At 39.4% G+C, this 13,871-nt stretch overlaps 1 protein-coding gene across 2 annotated transcripts in view; it reads right to left on the bottom strand.

The window, feature by feature from the left end:
- Qser1 (glutamine and serine rich 1) overlaps window positions 1-13,871 on the bottom strand; it is a 61,780-nt gene that overhangs the window by 7,497 nt on the left and 40,412 nt on the right. Inside the window, exons 7-10 of one of the 2 annotated variants that reach the window (XM_021156507.3) lie at window positions 13,422-13,639; window positions 7,796-7,933; window positions 3,706-3,803; window positions 418-570 (exon numbers count right to left, since the gene is read on the bottom strand). In XM_021156507.3, the coding sequence (XP_021012166.2) occupies window positions 418-570; window positions 3,706-3,803; window positions 7,796-7,933; window positions 13,422-13,639 (607 nt within the window). The other variant, XM_021156510.3, reaches the window with a different exon arrangement.

The following is a 13,871-nucleotide window of genomic DNA, read 5'->3' as shown; positions in this document are numbered from 1 at the left end:
GGCGGTGGTGGCACACGCCTTTAATCCCAGCACTTGGGAGGCAGAGGCAGGTGAATTTCTGAGTTCCAGGCCAGCCTGGTCTACAGAGTGAGTTCCAGGACAGCCAGGGCTATACAGAGAAACCTTGTTTCAAAAAAAAACAAAAACAAAAACAAAACAAAAAAACCCCTATGTATAAACACATAAGCTTGCACATGGGATAGCTTCCTTTATTACTCTATTTTATAAATTCTGTGAAAAAAATTCTGAGTACTTGCAATTTGCTGCATATAACTTGAGGCATGCAGAGAAGACAACAGTGCCTGCTCTTGAGACCACACTGCTTATTCCTCCCCCAAAGATTTGACGCTTTATAATAACATACTTGCTTATTTTGATGATTTCATAGGAGCTGTGTTATATATTAAGCATTCTTACCTGTGCAGACTTAGCGGTTGTTTTAGAAGTCCTTAGAGTTTTCTTATTATAAGCTTTGCCATTCATTTTGATCTTAGAAATAGCAGATCCTCCACTCTTTGCTTTAGAGTCTCGAGTAATAATTGTCAGTTCAGGAAAACTTTCTAAAGCATTCTTTAAAATAATGAAGGATAATAACTGACATCAGAAGAAAACTAATCTGAATTCAGCCATTCAAAACTTATACACATAAGCACACACATACACCCATGCGGATGGCTACATTTGGCATAGTTACAAGTTCTTTGTACTTTTGCCCACATGGTTTGAACTGTCTTTCCATTCTTTGAATCTGGGCTAATAATATGTCCCCAGTTTTTGAGCAACAGTACACCATGCTGAAGGAACTCCTAAGTTATTATTAGTAATTAATAGTAAGTTATTATTAGTAATTGGAAAGTAGGAACATATTCATTCTTCAGAGCTCTTATCACTTAAACCGTGACTAATATCTTGAACCTGAGGTAAGCCAGCTCCAGTGAGTCACTGGACTCTAAATGAAGGTGTGGGCAGAAGACGTTAAGAATAATGGCTGTGTTTCCTGTCTCACTTCTTTTGCTTCCTTGTACTGCATAGAAAGAACCTGTGAGATAAGATCCCGAACCAGAGTTTGCTCGTGAGCTCTCCACAGACAGAGAGCCACCACTGATGAGACAGTGGCCACATGGCAGAGCTGGTTCTGACATTGGTGCCCCTAGCTGCTGGGTAAGGCACTGTGACCTGAAAAGCTGCACATAGTAACAGAACGAACCCTGCAGACCATGGGTTTCTAAAATTTGATTTAGCTAACAACAGCATGAATTATGACAGTAGGGGTTAAAAGTGCTATTACAATTATGATTCAGAATGCAATTTAATTTTCCAGACTGACATATTTTACAAACTGGTATTGTGAACCTGAAAACAGTACATTTTAAAAACTACAATTTTTCTTAGTTCTAAGTGTAACAGGGAAATTGAAGGTGATAAACATAGTACAACTTTTGGCATTCTACTGAAGAGCTGCCAGCAATCCTACCTCACATTACTCGTGCTTTTATCACATACACAGGTACTCTGCACTTAAATAATTCTGGATCTGGACTTGTCAATCACAATAAATGAAATGTAAAGACTAATACAGATGTAAATTATATTTCCCAGCGAGGACAGGATGGCAAAGATGTCAGGGTAAAGACAAAGCAGCAGCACCGCTAGAAGCTTTAGGACTCGAAAACTACAGCAGCGTTGGGACCAGAGACATGTGTCGTGGTTAAACACTCCACTCTGGCAGAGGACCAGGGCTGCTTCCTAGCATCCACATGAAGGCTTACAAGTGTTTGTAATCACAGTTCTAGTGGGGGTTGGATGCTATTTTCTGCCTGGGAGGGCACTGCATGCCTGTAGCTCACTTATATGCATGTAGGTAAGACACACATAAAAGTTAAACCTAAATTAAAAAGGCACCAAGTTTATGATAACATGTGGTGCCAAGTATTTTTTTCTTTCCTTTATTTGGGAGTTGTATAGAGCAATAAACGTGGCTAATGTGTTTTAGGCAAGCATTCTCTCGCTCACTGAACTATATGCCCCTACCTTCATATTACACATTTCTCTTGTTTAGTTTTTCTTATTTTAAAGATAAAGTCTTATTATGTAGGCCAACCTGGCCTGGAACTTAGTCCTCCTGCTCCAACCTCAAGAATGCTTAACTTACAGGTATGATCCACCATGTCCTCATGGTGCTAAATATTTCTAAAGGAAACATTTCTTCCTAGTCTTCTATTTGAAGAATTTCAAGAATATTTAATGGGGCTGGAGGGGTGGCTCAGTGGTTAAGATTCAATTCCCAGCAATCACCGTGTTGCTCACAACCATCTGTAATGGGATCTGATGCCCTCTTCTGGTGTGTCTGATGAGAGTAATTGTGTACTCACATACATAAAATAAATAAATCTTTTATTTTTATATGTAATGAGCACACTGTCACTGTCTTCAGATACACCAGAAGATGGCATCAGATCCCATTACGGATGGTTGTGAGCAACACGGTGATTGCTGGGAATTGAACTCAGGACCACTGGAAGAGCAGCTGGCGGGTGCCCTTAACCTCTGAGCCATCTCTCCAGCCTGAGTAAATAAATCTTTTTTTTTTAAAAAGATTTATTTATTTATTATATGTAAGTACACTGTAGTTGTCTTCAGACACACCAGAAGAGGGAGTCAGATCTTGTTATGGATGGTTGTGAGTCACCATGTGGTCGCTGGAATTCGAACTCAAGACCTTTGGAAGAGCAGTCGGGTGCTCTTACCTGCTGAGCCATCTTACCAGCCCCTGAGTAAATAAATCTTAAAAAAAAAAAAAAAGATATTTAACTTTTTTCACAAACATATGTAATTACCATCAATGGAGACAATAACAAACTCTGTTGAAATAGACAGAACAAATAGTTCAGAGTGTTATGCATTAAAAACAAAACCTGGCAAGTTTCCTGGACTGAGTAGCTTTTATGATAAATTTTCTGAGTTCCGATTATCTTTTTGTTCTAGACATATTAATAGTAAAAGCTAGAACTCCTCATCTTGCCTCCACCTCCCAAGTGTTGAGATTACAGGTATGTTCCCACACACCCAGATAATCTTTAATTATAGATTTAATGTCGAAGTATAAAATTTCTTTAAATTATTTTTAAGATTTAATGTATATAAGGGTGTTGCCTAAATGTTATCTGTATCATGTGTATAGCAGAAGAGGGCATTGGGTCTCTGAGACTGGAGATACAGATGGGTATGAGACACCGTGTAGGTGCTGGGAATCCAACCTGGGTCCACTGCTGAGTCATCTCTCCATTCCAAAATGTCTAAGTTTTTAGAAATTATAACAGGACTGCATGCACATTTTGCATGAAGCATATGCAAACAAAACACTAATCTATACACTGAAAATAAAAGTTCATCTTTGAGAAATATAAGAACATGAACACAAGACGTGAATATGGCAGTTTAAGAAAACTACTTTTGAGAAACAAGAAAAAAATTATGGGAGGAACATTACATACAAATGACTGAAAAAGGAATTTAAACATAAAACACAGAGACAAAAAGCTAAAACATATGCCGGACACACATAATGCATAAACAAATCTTGTTATATTTTTTAACAAAGTGCTATATTTTTACTGAAGTCAGAACGACTAGTTAGCTTTTCTTTCTATTTGTTTGAGACTGACTGTTCTGAGGCTTGCTAATGATATCACTAACAGGAAATACCTTGAATGGCTGGTCCAAATGAAGATTCACAAGAAGTCTTTTCCGGTTATCATTCAGCATTCCATCTATTTTTTTCATATGTGGTAAAAGTAGCTCATCTGAAATAATTTATTTTAACAAGATAAGTAATCAACATAAATATTTATTTTTAATTTATTTTATTATTATTAATCATTCCATTCATTTACATTTCAAATGATATCCTACTTACTGGTTATGCCCTCCACCAAATCCCCACTCCATGACAGTCCACTTCCAGGTTAGTCTTCTGCCACTCCCACCCCCATCTCACATCTGCTCTCCCCTCTCCCACCCCAAGCTCCAGCATCCCACTACTCCGGGGCACCAAACTTCCCCAGGACCAAGGCCCTCCCCTTCCATTGCTGTCAGGCAAGGCCATCCTCTGCTACATATGTATCTCCAGCCAAAGATCCCTTTAGGCACACTCCTTGGTTGGTGGTCTAGTCTCTGGGAGAACTGGGTGGTCAGGACAGCCAATGTTCTTCTTCCAATTGGGTTGCAACCCCCCTTAGCTCCTCCAGTCCTTCTGCCAGCTCCCCCACCAGGTTCCCTGAGTTCAGCCTGATGGTTGGCTCCAAGCATCCGCCTCTGCATTGGTCAGTTGCTGGCCTGATCTCCCCAGGTTCCTCTCCACAAACGCCTCCTGACCATGGTGAAAGTGTTGGGTTTGGGCAGTCCCCAGCTGGCCTTTCCTTCAGTCTCTGTTCCATTTTTTGTCCCTGTTCTTCCTTTGGACAGGAACATTTCTGAGTTAAAAAAACTATGAGATGAGTGGGTGGCTCCACCCATTGACCACAGGCTGTGCCTATCTACTGGAAGTGGTCTCCATAGGTTCTATCTCCCCACTATTTTTGTGTGGGGTACAATGTGTGCTTTGAGCTTTAGTAGTTTCTTTTATGAATGTGGGTGTCCTTGCATTTGGAACACAGATATTCAGAACTCAGAGTTCGTCTTGGTAGATTTTTCCTCTGCTGAGTATGAAGTGTTCTTCCTTATCTTTTTGATAACTTTTGGTTAAAAGTTGATTTTATTTGATATTAGAATGGCTACTCCAGCTTGTTTCTTGGGACCATTTGCTTGTAAAATTGCTTCCCAACCTTTTCCTCTGAGGTAGTGTCTGCCTTTGTCACTGAGGTGGGTTTCTTGTATGCAGTAAAATGCTGGCTCCTGTTTAAATATCCAGTCTGTTAGTCTATGTCTTTTTGGGGGTAACTGAGTCCATTGATGTTAAGAGATATTAAGGGAAAGTGATTGTTACTTCCTGTTATTTTTGTTGTTGGAGGTGGAATTATGTTTGTGTGGCTATCTTCTTTTGGGTTTGTTGAAAGATTACTTTCTTGCTTTTTCTAGGGTGTAGTTTCCTTCCCTGTGTTGGTGTTTTCCATCTATTATCTTTTGTAGGGCTGGATTTATGAAAAGATATTGTGTAAATTTGGTTTTGTCATGGAATATCTTGGTTTCTCTATCTATGGTAAATGATATTTTTGCTGGTTATAGTAGCCTGAGCTGGCATTTGTGTTCTCTTAGGGTCTGTATGACATCTGCCCAGTATCTTCTGGCTTTCATAGTCTCTGGTGAGAAGTCTGGTGTAATTTTGATAGGTCTGCCTTTTTATGTTACTTGACCCTTTTCCCTTACTGCTTTTAATATTGTTCCTTTGTTTAGTGCATCCAGTCTATTTGTAGTTCTGTAGGTTTCTTGTATGTTCATGGGCATCTCTTTCTTTAGGTTAGGGAAGTTTTCTTCTTCTATAACTTTGTTAAAGATTTTTTTTTTAAACAAATAAATCTTTTTATCTGTTTTTGTTTGTTTGTTTGTTTTGAGACAGGGTTTCTCTGTGTAGCCCTGGCTGGCCTCCAACTCAGAAATCCGCCTGCCTCTGCCTCCCAAGGGCTGGGACTATAAAGGTGTGCGCCACCACGCCCGTCTGTTAAAGATATTTGCTGGCCCTTTAAGTTGGGAATCTTCACTCTCTTCTATTCTTAGGTTTTGTCTTTTCATCATGTCCTGGATTTCCTGGATGTTTTGGGTTAGGAGAATTTTGCTCTTTGCATTTTCTTTGACTATTGTGCCAGTGTTTTCTATGGTATCTTCTGCACCTGAGATCCTCTCTTCTATCTCTTGTATTATGTTGGTGATGCTTGCATCTATGACTCTTGATCTCTTTCCTAGGTTTTCTAACTCCAGGGTTGTCTCCCTTTGTGATTTCTTTATTGTTTCTATTTCCATTTTTAGATCTTGGATGGTTTTGTTCATTTCCTTCCCCCGTTTCATGGTGTTTTCCTGTAATTTTTTTTAAAAGATTTATTTAGTTTTATTTATATGAGTGTATTGTATCTGCCTTCCTACACACCAGAAGAGGGTATCAAATCCCATTACAGATGGTTGTGAGCCACCATGTGGTTGCTGGGAACTGAACTCAGGACCCTTGGAAGAGCAGTCAGTACTCTTAACCACTGAGCCATCTCTCCAGCCCCTTTCCTGTAATTTTTAAAGGGATTTTTGTGTTTCCTCTTTAAGGGCTACTAGGTGTTTACCTGTGTTCTCTGTAACATAAATATTTGTAACATGCTTCTTTGGAAGGGGAACTTCAAAGTATCTGTTTATTAGAAGACATTAAATTTGATGGCTTATATTTAATATAGCTTTTAAGAAATAGGCATTTAATTAAGCCAGAGGGGTGGCGGCACAAGCCTTTAATCCCAGCATGCTGGAGGTAGAGGCAGGTAGAATCTCTGAGTTTGAGGACAGCCAGGGCTATACAGAGAAACCCTGTCTCTAAATAAGACAAATAAACAGCATTTAGCTTTCAGAACAAAGGTCAGCCTGCATAGTTGGTTTATCAAACAAGCAAGAAAGCAGTAGCAACTTTGCACAGCAATGGTATCAGTTGCCCAAGTCCTGCTTTTTTCTTTCTTTTTGGAGGGACAAGTCCTGATTACATAGCCAGTTCTGACTGGTACAGAACATGGTATATAGATCATGTTAGGTCTGATCCACTTGCTTCTGCCTCTCAAATGCTGGGATTAAATGTGTGCACCACCATGCCTAGCACCTTAGCTTAACTGAAACAAAACAACGACCACTAGGAGGAGGAATAATTTCTCTAGATCTCATTTATTATTTAACAAAAGTAATGCTACAAAATACAAACTGGTTTAACATTCTAAGTTATTGAATATGAACAAGACTTGTTTTTCTGGCTAGCATAGCACTGGAGATGGAGCCAGGGCCTTGCACATATTAGTTATCTAAGTACCTTATCATTAACTTTAATCCCACTAAAAGAGTTTGTTTGACACTGGTCTCACTATGTAATTCTAGCTGGCCTAGAACTCAGATACACCTGCCTCTGACTCCTGAATGCTGTGATTAAAGGCATTTACCACAACACCTAGGTGAGATATTCTTAATTCACTGTAATCTGAGGCAAAGACAAAGTAGAGGAAGAAAAATAATTGTAACCCATTGTCAAAAATGAGTCACAATGGTTATGTTAGAAAAGGGGAGAGTAACAAAATGACAGAAACAAATTAATAGTTTTTGGTAACATACTAAATAGCTGTTAATTTACCAGCACAGTATTGGCATACATTACATATACCACAATAAGTATATAAGTAACAGCAAGCATTAGGGAAAAAAATGTCAAGCACGGTGGCATACACAGAGATCCCCATGCCTCTACAACTCAAGTGCTGAGATTACAGTCATGCCCCAATCCCATTTAATCCTGCAGTCTTGCCAATGATTTTAAATGAAATTTTATATATGCAAAGGCTATGTATGCATTAAAAATTTAGTACATGTCACTAAAGGTCTGTAATAATTTTAATTATAGAAATAAAGAAGGCCAAGCGTGGTAGTGCATACCTTTAGTTCCAGCACTTACAAGGCAGAGGCCTGGGGATCTGTGAGTTCCAGGCCAGGCTTGTCTATACAATGAGACATTGTTCTAAAACAAACAATAAAAACCCCAAGAATAAACAACAAAATAAAACAAAAGTGACAACAGTGAGAAAATTTATTTAAACAAAAAGTTTTGAATGAGCTTCTCAGCAGGCCATACCGTTGCTCTTTTCTAGGGCTTGCATGGTGTCAGGATCCAGAGCAATGCTAACAAGCAATTCCATGTAACTCTTGAAAGTTTCCTTCATTGCTCTTGTGTTCAGAAAACGAGTGACAGAGGGGGCTGGAGGCTCAAAGCCTAGGACGAATAAGAGACGGGACACTAAATTTTCCCTTTCTGAAATTTTAATATTGTTTTTCATATCAGTAGCCTATAAATAAGACTGAAGACACCGTTTCTTCTAATTTAATTCTGATTCTTTGTTTACAGACAACCCAGGCAGGGTGTGGGAGATGGCTCAGTCAGTAAAGTGTTGGCCATGAAACATGAAGATCTGAATTCAGATCTCCAGTTACCCATACTTTGTTTGTATGTTTTTCAGACATGGTTTCTCTATGTAACAGCCCTGGCTGTCCTGGAACTCGATTTGTAGATCAGGATGGTCTTGAACTCACAGATATCCACCTGCCTCTGCCTCCCAAGGGCTGGGATTAAATGCATGTGCCACCATGCCTGGCATGGCACACACTTGTTGTCCTAGCACTGGGAAGGTCGAGACAGGAGGATCCTTGGAGACTTGCTGGCCAGCCATTCTTGCCCAGTCATTAGGCTCCAGGTTCAAATGGAAGAGCCTGTCTCAGAAAAGAAAAAGGTGATGAGGAATGAAGGAAGGCACTGGACAGCAGCCTCTGGCTTACACACACACATGTGGGCACCAACACACACATATGCAAGCACACCTAAGCACAGACATAGACAAAGACATTCTAAATGAGTTGGATTGTGGTGATGCACACTGCAATGCCTGCAGTAGTAGGTAAGCCTGGAAGGTCAAGAGTTAAAGGTTATCAACAGCAACACACAAGTAGGCTAGCCTGGTATGCATAACACATTCATAGCAGAGCTTGTTTTGTTCTGTTGATGCAGGGTTTTACACTTAGCAAGTCTTCAAAAGCATTAGCCTCCCACGTGCTGAGGTTATAAGTATTGGACTGACTTTATAGGCCAGCTAACCTTGAACTCAGAGATCCCTATGCCTCTGCCTCCCAAGTGCTGGGATTAAAAGGGTGAGTCACCACATCCAACTCTATTTCTACACTTAAAATTATTACAGATTTCTAGTGACATGTATTAATTTTTAAATGCAAACATAGCCTACACATATTAAATTCTATCTAAGAATGCAGGATTAAATGGGATTGGTGGTACATGACTATAATCCCAGTACTCAGGAGGCCTATTAGAGTTCAATAAAGGCCAGGTCTGGAGAGATAGCTCAGCAGTTAAGGGCACTGGATGTTATTCCAGAAAACTTGGCTGGAACTGGAATTCCAAGAAGAAAACTGATGTCCTTTTCTGGCCTCTGTGGGCAGAAGGCCCAAATGGGGTATATATGCATAAATGCAAGCAAACCAGTCATACCTAGAAAATGAAATAAGTCTTAAAACAGACCAAAATTGGGAACTAGACAGACAGCTCAGTGATACATACACTGAGAATGTACACTGCTCCTGGGGAGGATGCAATTTGATTCACAGCATCCAAGGTGAGCAGATCACAGCTGCCTGTAACTCCAGTTCCAAGGGATTCAATGTACCCATTTGACCTCTGCAAACACTGCCCCAAATGCACACACATTCTGACACACAGACAAACATGGACAAAACAGACAGACAGACAGACACAGAGCACATAATTAACAATTTAAAAAATGTCTGTTGGTTCTAAGCAGTGAGAATCCTGCCTCTAAAATGAAAACCAGGCTGGGCATGGTGGCTTGCACCCTAGCACTTTGAGAGCAAAGGCAGGTGGCTCTGAACTATATAGTGAATAGTAAGTACACAGTGAGAGCCACTGCTACACAGCAAGATCTTGTCTCAAAAACAAAACAAAACAAAAAAAAAACCAAAACCTAAAACCTGACAATATGCTGGGCGGTGGTGGGGCACACCTTTAATCCCAGCACTTGGGAGGCAGAGGCAGGCGGATTTCTGAGTTTGAGGCCAGCCTGGTCTACAAAGTGAGTTCCAGGATAGCCAGGGCTACACAGAGAAACCCTGCCTCGAAAAACCAAAAACTAAACCAAAACAAAAACAAAACCCTGACAGTACTTATCAATGATAAGATGTAGTTGATACCATGTATAATTTAGAATTCTAGAAAACTTGTACCCATTATTGTAAGCTGAACACAATATTTAAAGGCTCACTGATGATATCAGTAGTGGCATTACGGAATTATTTGTCTGTATTGATGACTAAACACATGGGTCCCATGCACGAAAGACAAATCTTCTACTACTAAGCCACACCCCAACTCTAAATGTTATTTTTTAAATATTCTAAGATAAAACAGGACCAAAGAAGAGTCTTAAGAAGAAAATAATAATTATATATAAAACTCTTAAAATTTTAAGCGTTGATGTCCTTGGATTTGATTTTAACTACAACAAAAGCACAAAAAACAGAATCAGTAAGTTGGGCTCCATCAGAATGTAAAACATTTAGAAAGACACTATATAGTATTAATAGTAATACTATATTAATATTTTCAAATCTCATATAGTAAAGGTTAAAGCCCGGAATACAGCCAGTTGAAGTGAGGCACACAATCATCTCAGTCCTGAGCAGGCAGAGGCAGGGGAGTCAGGAATTCAAAGCCATCTTGAGCTGTACAGAATTGGAAGCTAACTTGGGCTACAGTGACCCTGTCTCAAAAAACAAATTCAACCCAGAGACAAAAATTAAGAAATCCTAAATTTAACCACAAAAGGACAAGGAACCATTAATAAGCTAGTACTGCAGCCAGACAGTGATGGCACATGCCTTTAATGCCAGCATGTGGGAGGTAGAGGTAGGGTCTCTGAGTTCAAGACCAGCCTAGTCTACAGATGAGCTCTAGGAGAGCCAGGACTACACAGATAAACCCTGTCTAGAAACTGCCCCCAAAGCAAGTAAGGACTAAAGAGACATTCCTGCAAAGAAGATATATAACTGTCCAGTAAGCATTCAGAGTCAGTCAGGTAAATGCAAGTCACATGCTACAAAGAGAAACCCTGTCTCAAAAACAAACAAACAAACAAACAAACAAACAAAACCCAAAAGGGGGGTGAGGTGGGGCTAGGGTCAGCAGCACAGCTCAGAGGCTCACAGAGCTTTCTTTACTTGGGAGTATGATTGTTTAAGTTCAATTGCACCAACATACATCATGCATATACTCTCACAATAATAAACAACACAATGAATTAAAAAAAAAAAAAAGGTTAGGGGATTGAGAGATGGCTCAGCAGTTACAAGCACTGACTGCTCTTTCAGAGGTCTTAAGTTCAATTCCCAGCAACCACATGTAATGGGATTTGATGCCCTCTTCTGGTGTGTTAGAAGACAGCTACAGTGTACTCATTCATATACATAAAATATTTCATAAAAAAAAAAAAAGGTTAGGTTACCAGCATAGAGTAGGGGAAATAGAAAGCCACTGCCTAATGATTACACAGTATATATTTGGGGTGATAAGATTTATGGGAAGAGCTGGGCAGTGGTGGCACATGCCTTTAATCCCAGCACTCGGGAGGCAGAGGCAGGTGGATTTCTGAGTTCGAGGCCAGTCTGGTCTACAAAGTGAGTTCCAGGACAGCCAGGGCTACAGAGAAACCCTGTCTCCAAAAACAAAGCAAAACAACAACAACAACAAAAACAAAACAAAACAAAAATTGCAGATATAAAGCAAAACTATTTAAATATAAAAAAGAAACATTAATGTTGACAAGATCTTCCTCACTAAGCCATGATGTAAGAAACATGGCTCAAAGAACAAGAGAAACTAGCAGATAATAATGTAACAGAGCATGAGCAGTTCAAGACAACAGCTGTCAGGGCTAGACACGGCTCAGTGGTTAAAGCACTTGCTGCTCTTGTAGAGAACCCAGGCTTGGGTCTCAGCACTCACAGGGTCATTTACAATCATACGTAAGTCAGTTCCAGAAGATCTTATGCGCCTTCTGACCCCTGAAGATGCCAGGCACACACATGGCATGCATACAGGCAAAATACTACATAAATAGCTAAAAGTATAACTGTCAGGTTTATGTATCAAGAAATATTAGTAATTATCTGAAAAGACAGTTAACATTGTCTTCCCAACATGCTCTCTTCATATTCTTTAACCAAACTACTACACAGTAATTAAGGGAATGTAGACAAATATAAAAATAGAACCAATTGTGTCAATAATAATCAATCACTTACAAATATTTTAAACATTATTTTAATTTAATTGCTACCTTGTAAGTCTAAATAGATTGAGCCTATTTGGAATCCTCAAAGCACTTCAAGACTATAAGAATATTCTGAAGGAAAAAAAAAAGAATATTCTGAAAGAGCTTAAAAATGACCACCATATAGGCCGGGTGTGGTACCAGATGCCTGTAATCCCAAGCACTTGTGAGGTAGAAAGAAGTAAGTGGGTCTCTGAGTTCAAGGCCAGCCTGGTCTACAGTTCGAGTTCCACACAGAGAAAGTCTCAAAAAACCAAATGAATGAACGAATGAATGAATACATAACTAAATGCATACATACACACAAACACCATAAGCCTGTAGACAGTTTAGTGGGTAAGATACATCCTGTGTCAAGCCTGATGATTGAACTGATTCTCCTAATAGTCTCCTCTGACCTTCACGTATGCCATGCCACATGTACACTTACATATGCATGCACACATGCAAGCATACACACAAACCCTACATGTGAAAATAAAATAAAATCACCAGCATTTAAACCCATATTATAGATAATTGTCTTAAAGGTCTGAACACACTGCTTAACTAGTGACACCTAGTGGTCTGCCATGTTATTTATGCAAGGAAAAATTTTCTTTTTACCTGAGGGTATAATTACAAGATGCAGAGGCAGGAGGATCTGAGTTCCACGACAGCCTGGTCTACATGAGCTCCGTGACAGCTAGGACTCTTTAGGGAGACTGTCACCAAGCAAAACAGAACACTTCCCATTTTCCTCTTCCATTTCTGTTTCCATTACTTAGGTTTTGATGCCATTTTTGCCTGAAACTGGTCTAATAATTAAATTTAAAATTTCATCATGTTGCTTTTACTTGAGTTCCTCCAAAAACTCTCCTTTGTTTATAAAGACCCCAGGTTTTCAGCTTTAGCTTGGCTTTAACAGCCTTCCATTTTTCCTTCATCCTCCTTGGTCTGTACTGTTATGTTTTATAAGAATGAGAGTCAGTAAAATTTCCTCAAGAGTCATATGGTGGATAGTTTAGCATTTTTCTGGTCACATGGTCTCTATTCCACAACTCAAAACTGTAACTACATGAAATCATGTATTTCCAAACAGTAGCTGTGGAGCTGTATTCCAATAAATTATCCACAAAAGTTGGGTAGCAAACAGCTATGTCTGTAAGCAAGTCTGCTAATCTCTGTCCTCTACATGTGTAGGCTAGATGTGTTCTGTTGGGTGTGGTTTATACAAAGCATAATGAACTTTGTACAGTAGCATCACTCTGCTACTAAGCAAACCCGACCTGAACTGCCACCACCACCATCCCCCTTCATTCCTGCACACCACCTATAAGTATCAAAATACTAATTTCTTGGGGAACTCACCCTCATCCTCACTACTGCTAGAACGGACCTCAGGAGATGACTCAGATTGTGATGATGAAAATTCTTCCTTCCATTTCTTCCTTTTCTTTGGTGGTGGCTCAGCCTTTATTTTGAGCTGTTTAGCTTTGGGTTTTGTAGACGGGGCTTTTGTAGTTGTAGTTTTTGATACTGGTGGGTCAGAAGTTTTACTGACACTACTTGGCTTAGATGGAATATTTCTGCAATGTTAAAACAAATTTAGTTAAAATCATTAAATCTTTTAAGATTAAAAAAAGAGAAATGACTTTTATGATTAATAAGAAAATAATAAACTTGCTCAGACCAACACTTCAAAAATAAAGTCCATGTGCTATATACAACTCAAATGACTCCCACAGCATTGTCATGAAATAGATTGAGACTGGTACTCTATGTTCAATTATTAAGGGGATATTACCTCAATCTTTATCT

This window comes from Mus caroli, unplaced genomic scaffold (assembly GCF_978045245.1).
Source record: "Mus caroli unplaced genomic scaffold, Mus_caroli_1 scaffold_2, whole genome shotgun sequence".
NCBI classification, from domain to species: domain Eukaryota; kingdom Metazoa; phylum Chordata; class Mammalia; order Rodentia; family Muridae; genus Mus; species Mus caroli.
This window is presented reverse-complemented; position numbering and strand designations above follow the sequence as displayed.